This window comes from Etheostoma spectabile, unplaced genomic scaffold (assembly GCF_008692095.1).
Source record: "Etheostoma spectabile isolate EspeVRDwgs_2016 unplaced genomic scaffold, UIUC_Espe_1.0 scaffold00019475, whole genome shotgun sequence".
In the NCBI taxonomy this organism is placed as follows: Eukaryota; Metazoa; Chordata; class Actinopteri; order Perciformes; family Percidae; genus Etheostoma; species Etheostoma spectabile.
The window spans coordinates 24,136-35,205 of NW_022604937.1; the positions used below are offsets into that span (position 1 = coordinate 24,136).

The window sequence follows — 11,070 nt, forward strand, 5'->3', positions numbered from 1 at the left end:
AATGTTATTTAGCATTATAACTGAATCGTTGATTGATGCTGCCTGACGTTAGCGTTCAATGCTTTTATTGTGAAGGTATGGGTTTGATTCTGGCCGGGGAACGTTTCCGGTAAATGTCCGTGCTTATTATTCGCTGTTTTCTTGATTATTTTATAATTATTTGGTTCAAACACTTTTTAGTTACGCTCTTTTTAAACTCTTTTAACTCCTTCTTTTCTCTGTGACGTCACATGTAGTGGCCACGTGGTATAAAACATTGTGACGTCATATCTGTGGGACGATTTCTGCCTGCCGGTGGTGTAATGATTTGAAGCGACTGAAGGTGAAAGATTAAAGAATAAATTCAGCAGATACCCGGATATAGATAGGTACGTTTAATAATAATAATTATTATTAATTCATTACATTTATCATAGACACTAATGACCCGTTTGACCCGAGTGTGTTATTAATATCTGTGGTGTGTGACGTTAGCTGAAGCAGTCTTGTTAGAATAGAATAGTACACGGTACTTGTGCAACGAGATTAAAGCAATCCCTTTGCAGTGTTGACACAAAAAATATAAGAATATAACAGTATAAAATATAACAGTATAAAATATCAAAAATATAAAGTCAAAGATATAAAGTGTAGTGACTGTCCAGTATACATATATAAATAGCTTGAATAAGCATAGTAGGTTTTAACACTCATAAATAATATTGCACAGTGATGGAATGAAATGATTAAGTACTAATATTAAGTAAATAAATATTGCACAGTAATGGAAAGGTTAATGTATTAAATATTGCACTGTATGAAATGAAATTGCACAGATTCCAGTGTCCTATGAGGTATTATATAACAGTAACAGTATAACAATAATATTGCACAGTCGGACGGAATGAAGAAGACAGTCCGGGGGCCGGGGGGGCTGTGGAGTGGAGTCAGTGCATATGTGAGTTCAGGGGTGAGTTCAGGGTCGTTATGGCCTTCGGGAAGAAACTGTTCTTGAGTCTGTTGGTCCGTGCTCTGATGCACCTGTAGCGCCTTCCTGAGGGCAACAGGTCAAACAGATCAGAGCCGGGGGGGGAGCTGTCCTTGATGATGTTCTCTGCTCTGCTGAGGCAGCGGGGGGGGGGGGGGAGCTGTCCTTTATGATGTTCTCTGCTCTGCTGAGGCAGCGGGGGGGTGGGAGCTGTCCTTTATGATGTTCTCTGCTCTGCTGAGGCAGTGGGAGGTGTAGATGTCCGTCAGGGAGGGGAGAGGGCAGCCGGTGATCTTCTGTGCTGACCTTACAACCCTCTGCAGCCTCTCCCTGTCTGCCACGGTGCAGCTGCCGTACCAGACTGTGATGCAGTAGGTCAGCAGGCTCTCGATGGATGAGCGGTAGAAGGTCAGCAGCAAGTTGGAGTCCAGGTCGTACTTCCTGAGGACCCTCAGGAAGTGTAGTCGCTGATGACCGCTGTGATGTTGGCTGACCAGGAGATGTCAGCTGAGATGAGGACACCAAGAAACTGGAAGGTGTGGACCCTCTCCACACACTCGCCGTTGATGTACAGGGGGGCTAGGTCGGTGCTCTTCTTCCTGAAGTCGACGATGATCTCCTTGGTTTTCTTGGTGTTCAGAGACAGGTTGTTCTCCGAACACCAAGCTGCCAAGTTCAGGACTTCCTCTCTGTAGGCTGCCTCGTCTCCCTTTGAGATGAGTCCGACCACCGTGGTGTCGTCAGCAAACTTGACGATGAGGTTGTTGTTGTGGGTCGGACTGCAGTCGTGGTGTAGAGGCAGTACAGGAGGGGGCTCAGCACGCAGCCCTGTGGGGAGCCAGTACTCAACATACGAGTGGAGGAGAGGTGGGGGCCCAGTCTCACCGTCTGCGGCCGATTGGTGAGAAAGTCCTTTATCCAGGCACAAGTGAGAGGGGGGAGGCCTAGAGTGACTAGTTGGATATGAGAATGTCCGGGATGATTGTGTTAAAGGCGGAGCTGTAATCCACAAAGAGCATCCGGACGTAGCTCTGCTGCTGCTCCAGGTGGCTCAGTGCAGAGTGGAGAGCTACGGCGATGGCATCCCCTGTGGATCTGTTTGTGCGGTAGGCAAACTGATAGGGGTCCAGATCTGGGGGGAGGTAGTCCTTGATGTGTTGGAGACAAGTCTCTCGAAGCACTTCATGATTACCGGGGTGAGGGCCACAGGACGGTAATCATTTAGGCTGGTGTTAGGGGGTGTTAGGGTTTGGGTTAGGGGTTGGGTTAGGTGTTAGGGTTAGGGGGTGTTAGGGGTTAGGGTTAGGGGGGTTAGGGTTAGGTGGTTAGGGTTAGGGGTGTTAGGGTTTGGGTTAGGGGTTAGGGTTAGGGGGGTTAAGGTTAGGGGGTTAGGTTAAGGGGGTCATACTGGACATTCACACCGCCACCGACTTGAGCGTCTAAAGTTACCGGAAGTCATTCATTTTCAATACAAACATCTCTCAGCTGCAAGGAGGCAAATCTGTTGGCGTCGCGTTTTGAGCGTGTTGAGCGTCAATCGGAAAGTTGACATTTTTTTAACTTTATGGTAATTAGCTATGACGCGGTTCAGCGGCAAGCAGCGGCTAACGCCAGCCGCCAATCGAAATATAGACGTCCTTCGCGCTGGCTGATTCAGGAGAAACATACGATGTGAACTTTGGTTCCTACCAAAACATTAATTCTGAGGACAAGCTCATAATCGCCGTTGCTGGGTTACCTATCGTTTATACTATAACGTTGTTTGTTCATAGGGACCAATTAACGTGACCTACCGGTCATATCGTCTTTAACGGTCCGCTCACAGTGAACCCTGCACGGGTCACCAGGTTAGTCTGGGTCACCAGGTTATTCTGGGTTAGGTGGTTAGGGTTAGGGGGTGTTAGGCTTAGGGTTAGGGGGTTAGGGTTAGGGGGTGTTAGGCTTAGGGTTAGGGGGTTAGGGTTAGGGGGTGTTAGGGTTAGGGGGGGTTAGGTTTAGGGTTGGTGGGGTAAGGGTTAGGGGGTGTTAGGGTTACGGGGTTAGGGTAACTGCCATGGGGTGGGATTTCTCTGATTCACGGTGTTCAGGGTCCTGCTTAGTAAACAGAAACAGTTCCAGTCTTTCATCCTTGGTTTGTCTTTTAATGTTAAAGGAACTGTCACCATGTTGAGCGTGGGGGGGGCAGTAAGGGGGGGCGTCGTGCAGCTTCCTGTACGAGGAGTCTGTTCTGCTGCCTTCAACGGGACGTCACCTTCATCTGGCCACATCTGTCCTGCCCCCCCACCTGCGGGACCCCCTGAACTCTGCTGTCACATGGTAAATGTCAGGACGCTATCAGGAGTCGGGACGGCGTCAGGAGTCAGAACGCCATCAGGGTCCAGGACGCCGTCAGGGTTCAGGACGCCTTCAGGAGTCAGTATGCCATCAGGAGTCAGGACGCCGTCAGGAGTCAGTATGCCATCAGGAGTCAGGACGCCGTCAGGGTTCAGGACGCCGTCAGGAGTCAGACCGCCATCAGGGTTCAGGACGCCGTCAGGGTTTGGGACGCTGTTAGGAGTCAGCATGCCGTCAGGATTAGGGACGCCGTCAGGGTTCAGGACGCCGTCAGGAGTCAGCATGCCGTCAGGATTAGGGACGCCGTCAGGGTTCAGGACGCAATCAGGGTTAGGGATGCCATCAGGGTTCAGGATGCCATCAAGATTAGGGACTCTGTCAGGATTCGGGACTCTGTGCGGGGTCCGGAGGCTCTCCGGTGTCCAGCAGCATAGCGGTGATGGTACGGCCGGCGGTGATGGTGCGGCCGGTTGGTACGGTGTCCTCTCGGACTCGGCCCCCGTCCACCTGTGTGAACACTTCCTGGTTAGCTTCCAGCAGCTGAGCGGGTTTCCGTGGTGGCTGAGCATCGCCGTGGCGACGCTGTCGGTCCGGACAGTCATCACCTTGCCGCTCGCCGCCTACCAGATGGTTGTCATCGCCAAGGTGAGGGTCGCCATGGGGGATTAAAGGGTTACGGTTAGGGTATAACCTTAACACATTAGGGTATACCCCTAAGTCATTAACCTTAATGATTCAGAGTATAACCTTAACACATTAGGGTATACCCCTAAGTCATTAACCCTAATGAGTTAGGGTATAACCTTAACACATTAGGGTATACCCCTAAGTCATTAACCCTAATGAGTTAGGGTATACCCTAACCCTCCTTCATCTAATGTTAATGGTTCTGATGAAGTCCTTACCCTAACCCTAATGAGAAAGGGGTATACTCCTAATATATGTATACACGTATATAACATTTTATAAAGTTTAATGGCACTACCTGGCTATGTTCTTGATAAACTGTGTCTGTATACACAGTCCAATTTGTGTGCAGTTTCTTCTCCATCACGGTAACCATAGTAACCCCCAGGTGATGTACAGGTGGAGGCGCTGCAGGCGGAGATCTCCGAGCTGGCGAAGAGGCTTCGATACGAAGTGTCAGTGCGAGCGAGAGAGAGAGGCTGGACGGAGAAACAGTGCCGGTAAGAACGTTTCTACTAATAACACTAATAATATTAATACTACTAATAATACTAGTAATACTAATAATACTAATGCTACTAGTAATACTACTACTAATACTAATAATAGAGAGGCTGGACGGAGGAACAGAGCCGGTAAGAAAGCACCCAGACACAATAATACTAATAATGCTAGTAATACTACTGATACTACTAGTGATAGTAATAAACAGGCATTACGATATTTCTGTCCGAGCCGACTCATACTAATGACACGTGGTTCCTGTCTCTATCTGGACTGTACTGATGGAGGATTAGAGCAGTCCGGCTGACGGGAACTTCACTGCATGTGTGCAGTCATCATCTCCCAGCTCTCTGCCTGGTCCGCGTGGACAGTGTTACCTCTGCTGTATTCTGGCACAGGAGGTAGAATTATTGTGTTTGTTCCCAGGTTCCAGTTCCAGAAGAATCTGCGTCGCCTGGTCTCTCAGCTCTACGTCAGAGACAACTGTCACCCGTTCAAAGCCAGCATCCTGGTCTGGGTTCAGCTGCCGCTGTGGATCAGCCTCTCTCTGGCCCTCCGAAACCTCAGTCTCAATCAGCCCGGTAAGATAGCACCCAGCCTATCAGCCTCTCTCTATCAGCCTCTCTCTATCAGCCTCTCTCTATCAGCCTCTCTCTATCAGCCTCTCTCTATCAGCCTCTCTCTGTCAGCCTCTCTCTATCAGCCTCTCTCTATCAGCCTCTCTCTATCAGCCTCTCTCTATCAGCCTCTCTCTATCAGCCTCTCTCTATCAGCCTCTTTCTATCAGCCTCTCTCTATCAGCCTCTCTCTATCAGCCTCTCTCTGTCAGCCTCTCTCTGTCAGCCTCTCTCTATCAGCCTCTCTCTATCAGCCTCTCTCTATCAGCCTCTCTCTATCAGCCTCTCTCTATCAGCCTCTCTCTGTCAGCCTCTCTCTGTCAGCCTCTCTCTATCAGCCTCTCTCTATCAGCCTCTCTCTATCAGCCTCTCTCTGTCAGCCTCTCTCTGTCAGCCTCTCTCTATCAGCCTCTCTCTATCAGCCTCTCTCTATCAGCCTCTCTCTATCAGCCTCTCTCTGTCAGCCTCTCTCTGTCAGCCTCTCTCTGTCAGCCTCTCTCTGTCGTGTTTGCAGATGTTGGGGCCGATCTGACTGATGTGTGTGTGCAGATGTTGGGGCTGATCTGACTGATGTGTGTTTGCAGATGTTGGGGCCGATCTGACAGATGTGTGTGTGCAGATGTTGGGGCTGATCTGACTGATGTGTGTGCAGATGTTGGGGCTGAGTTGACTAATGTGTGTGTGCAGATGTTGGGGCTGATTTGACTAATGTGTGTGTGCAGATGTTGGGGCTGATCTGACTGATGTGTGTGCAGATGTCGGTGTTGATCTGACAGATGTTTTTTTGCAGATGTTGGGGCTGATCTGACAGATGTGTGTGTGCAGATGTTGGGGCTGATCTGACTGATGTGTGTGCAGATGTCGGTGTTGATCTGACTGATGTGTGTTTGCAGATGGTGGGGCTGATCTGACAGATGTTTTTTTGCAGATGTTGGGGCTTATCTGGCAGCGGGTGGCGCTCTCTGGTTCCCGGACCTCACCGTTCCTGACTCCAGCTGGATCCTGCCGGTCTGCCTCGGACTCACCAACCTGCTCCTTGTAGAGGTACCTGGCGGGGGGGTGGGGGTTGCTGGGGCTGAGAGGGCCCCAGGTTAGAGTTACCTGACCGGATGATGTAACTCTCTTCTCCTTCAGGTGTTTTCTCTCCAGAGAGTCAACCCGTCTCGTGTTCAGAGGATTGTGACGAACGCCGTCCGAGCGTTCTCGCTGTTGATGATTCCCATCGCCGCGACCGTTCCCTCTGTGAGTATCTGAGCAGCTGATTGGTTCCTTCAGATCAGCAGCTTGTACAGACAAAGCGCATTTAAATCAAAACACTATTTAACTTTTTAGTGATCTGTAGTTCCAATGAGACAAACCGTAGGGGTGCCTGAGCGCGAAAAGTTACGTAGTATGCCTTCAAGTCCCGCCCCCACCAGTGGGGGTAATCTCTTTCTGTTCACTAGTATTGTGTGAAGGTCTCCTCCTCTTTATCCCATCTGCTAACAATCAACAGGAACATGTCTACAGACTGCTAACCAACAGAAACATGTCTACAGACTGCTAACTAACAGGAACATGTCTACAGACTGCTAACTAACAGAAACATGTCTACAGACTGCTAACTAACAGGAACATGTCTACAGACTGCTAACTAACAGAAACATGTCTACAGACTGCTAACTAACAGAAACATGTCTACAGACTGCTAACTAACAGAAACATGTCTACAGACTGCTAACTAACAGAAACATGTCTAAAGACTGCTAACTAACAGAAACATGTCTACAGACTGCTAACTAACAGAAACATGTCTACAGGCTGCTAACTAACAGAAACATGTCTACAGACTGCTAACTAACAGGAACATGTCTACAGACTGCTAACTAACAGAAACATGTCTACAGACTGCTAACTAACAGAAACATGTCTACAGACTGCTAACTAAGAGAAACATGTCTACAGACTGCTAACTAACAGAAACATGTCTACAGACTGCTAACTAACAGGAACATGTCTACAGACTGCTAACTAACAGAAACATGTCTACAGACTGCTAACTAACAGAAACATGTCTACAGACTGCTAACTAACAGAAACATGTCTACAGACTGCTAACTAACAGAAACATGTCTAAAGACTGCTAACTAACAGAAACATGTCTACAGACTGCTAACTAACAGAAACATGTCTACAGACTGCTAACTAACAGAAACATGTCTAAAGACTGCTAACTAACAGAAACATGTCTACAGACTGCTAACTAACAGAAACATGTCTACAGACTGCTAACTAACAGGAACATGTCTACAGACTGCTAACTAACAGGAACATGTCTACAGACTGCTAACTAACAGAAACATGTCTACAGACTGCTAACTAACAGAAACATGTCTACAGACTGCTAACTAACAGAAACATGTCTACAGACTGCTAACTAACAGAAACATGTCTACAGACTGCTAACTAACAGAAACATGTCTACAGACTGCTAACTAACAGAAACATGTCTACAGACTGCTAACTAACAGGAACATGTCTACAGACTGCTAACTAACAGAAACATGTCTACAGACTGCTAACTAACAGAAACATGTCTACAGACTGCTAACTAACAGAAACATGTCTACAGACTGCTAACTAACAGAAACATGTCTAAAGACTGCTAACTAACAGAAACATGTCTACAGACTGCTAACTAACAGAAACATGTCTACAGACTGCTAACTAACAGAAACATGTCTAAAGACTGCTAACTAACAGAAACATGTCTACAGACTGCTAACTAACAGAAACATGTCTACAGACTGCTAACTAACAGGAACATGTCTACAGACTGCTAACTAACAGGAACATGTCTACAGACTGCTAACTAACAGAAACATGTCTACAGACTGCTAACTAACAGAAACATGTCTACAGACTGCTAACTAACAGAAACATGTCTACAGACTGCTAACTAACAGAAACATGTCTACAGACTGCTAACTAACAGGATTAACAGAAGGAAAACATTACCTTTTAATACATTACTTTACATTACTTTACTTTACTTTACATTACTTTACGTTACATTACATTACTTTACATAACATTACGTGACATTATTTTACATTACACTACGTTACTTTACATTACATTACATTACATTATATTACATTACATTACATTACTTTACATTACTTTGCATTAAATTACTTTACATTACATTACGTTAGATTACTTTACATTACGTTACATTATATTACATTACATTATATTACATTACATTACTTTACATTAAATTACATTACATAACATTACGTTACGTTACGTTACATAACTTTACATTACATTATAGGTTACAGAGCTCCAGGATAAGCTGCAGACTGAATTCAGTTTTCAGCGTTCAGATCTTATTCTGCCAACATGTCTGCTCGAGTTCTCTCAGGGTCAGCACATTCCTGTCTCCTTCGTCAGATGAGACGCTTCCAGACACGTTTCTGTCTCCTTCGTCAGATGAGACGCTTCCAGACACGTTTCTGTCTCCTTCGTCAGATGAGACGCTTCCAGACACGTTTCTGTCTCCTTCGTCAGATGAGACACTGTCAGAGACGTTTCTGTCTCCTTCATCAGATGAGACGCTTCCAGACACGTTTCTGTCTCCTTCATCAGATGAGACGCTTCCAGACACGTTTCTGTCTCCTTCATCAGATGAGACGCTTCCAGACACGTTTCTGTCTCCTTCATCAGATGAGACGCTTCCAGACACGTTTCTGTCTCCTTCATCAGATGAGACGCTGTCAGAGACGTTTCTGTCTCCTTCATCAGATGAGACGCTGTCAGAGATGTTTCTCTCTCCTTCATCAGATGAGACACTGTCAGAGACGTTTCTCTCGCCTTCATCAGATGAGACGCTGTCAGAGATGTTTCTCTCTCCTTCATCAGATGAGACACTGTCAGAGACGTTTCTCTCTCCTTCATCAGATGAGACGCTGTCAGAGACGTTTCTGTCTCCTTCATCAGATGAGACGCTTCCAGACACGTTTCTCTCTCCTTCGTCAGATGAGACGCTGTCAGAGACGTTTCTGTCTCCTTCATCAGATGAGACGCTTCCAGACACGTTTCTCTCTCCTTCATCAGATGAGACGCTGTCAGAGACGTTTCTGTCTCCTTCATCAGATGAGACGCTGTCAGAGACGTTTCTGTCTCCTTCATCAGATGAGACGCTTCCAGACACGTTTCTCTCTCCTTCATCAGATGAGACGCTGTCAGAGATGTTTCTCTCTCCTTCATCAGATGAGACGCTGTCAGAGACGTTTCTGTCTCCTTCGTCAGATGAGACGCTTCCAGACACGTTTCTGTCTCCTTCGTCAGATGAGACGCTTCCAGACACGTTTCTGTCTCCTTCGTCAGATGAGACGCTGTCAGACACGTTTCTGTCTCCTTTGTCAGGTGAGACGCTTCCAGACACGTTTCCCAGAATGCTGTTGTGACATGCAGACGCTGACTAGAGACACGCTGACGTCTGTCCAAATGTCCACAGCGTGAGAAGTCTGTCTGGCGGCATGTTCCTCCTTGCTGGGACAGAGACACGCGTCACGTGTCCATCAGAGAGACACGAGCCATGTGTCCAGCAGAGAGACACGAGCCATGTGTCCATCAGAGAGACACGAGCCATGTGTCCATCAGAGAGACACAAGCCATGTGTCCAGCAGAGAGACACGAGCCATGTGTCCAGCAGAGAGACACAAGCCATGTGTCCATCCGAGAGACATGACTCAGCGCTTTCCTGAAGTTAGGATTCTTCCTCAGTACAGTCAATACTTTCATAATAATTTATAGTGTTTATTGATCCCCAGAGAGGAAATTACAGTTTACACTCTGTTAGTAATCCCTACACACAGGCCTGAAACACACACACACACACACACACACACACACACACACATGCTTAGGACCTGTTGATCTGTAAAGTTTCAGCCTCCGTCTGATTGCAACTAACAGTGACTTCACTTCCTTCCAAGCCTCTTACGTCACTTTGTTTTCTCTCCCCCCCCCCCCCCCCCCCCCCCCAGTCCATGGCGCTCTACTGGCTCACCTCCAGTCTTGTGGGATTCAGTCATAACCTCGTCCTCGTTCTCCTGCCGTCCACAGACTCCTCAGACTCCGAACTCCTCGATCAGAGACTCCCTACAGGGACCTGGTGTCTGCCTTCATCACCAAGTACTGCAGATAAACACAGAGTACTGCAAGAACACGTTAAATACTTCACAGATCAGAGACTTCCTACAGGGACCTGGTGTCTGCCTTCATCACCAAGTACTGCAAATAAACACAGAGTACTGCAGATAAACACAGAGTACTGCAGATAAACACAGAGTACTGCAGATAAACACAGAGTGCTGCAGGGGCTTTGATCTGCTGATCTAAAAGGGAAAGTTATTAAAGTTATTAAAGAATGACATCATGGACCTTCATCTTCCTGTTTCTCTCTGAACTCAACAGTAATATTAGTAATATGTATATATCTGATACAGACGTGTGTGTGTGTGTGCGTGTGTGTGCGTGTGTGTGTGTGTGTGTGTGTGTGTGTGTGTGTGTGTGTGTGAACAGCTTCATCCTGTTTCCGTGGGAACCAAATTGAAACAATAACAGGAAGAAGAAATGACGTCTGACACGTTTCCCCAGAAAGTCTTTAATACGCATAAATACCTCTATAATACTACAGGAGTACTGCATAAATACCTCTATAATACTGCAGGAGTACTGCATAAATACCTCTATAATACTGCAGGAGTACTCTCTAAAAAACTATACAATATTGCAGGAGTACTCTCTAAAAAACTATAATACTGCAAGAGTACTCTCTAAAAAACTCTACAATACTGCAGGAGTACTCTCTAAAAAACTCTATAATACTGCAAGAGTACTCTCTAAAAAAGTCTGATAGGGGGAGTCTCTCCCTCCCGCCCTCCCTCCTCCCTCCCTCTGTTCTGAGAG

The 11,070-nt window shown here is 46.8% G+C and overlaps 1 protein-coding gene across 1 annotated transcript; it reads left to right on the plus strand.

Moving 5' to 3' along the window:
* The first annotated feature begins 229 nt into the window (after positions 1-229).
* Positions 230-10,553, plus strand: cox18 (cytochrome c oxidase assembly factor COX18). Its single transcript, XM_032510171.1, is given in 8 exon segments — positions 230-368; positions 3,120-3,946; positions 4,388-4,488; positions 4,919-5,073; positions 6,038-6,153; positions 6,244-6,351; positions 10,146-10,200; positions 10,203-10,553. Coding segments are annotated over 7 exon segments (1,455 nt in total). The 5' UTR covers positions 230-368; positions 3,120-3,130; the 3' UTR covers positions 10,307-10,553.
* Positions 10,554-11,070: the final 517 nt, after the last annotated feature.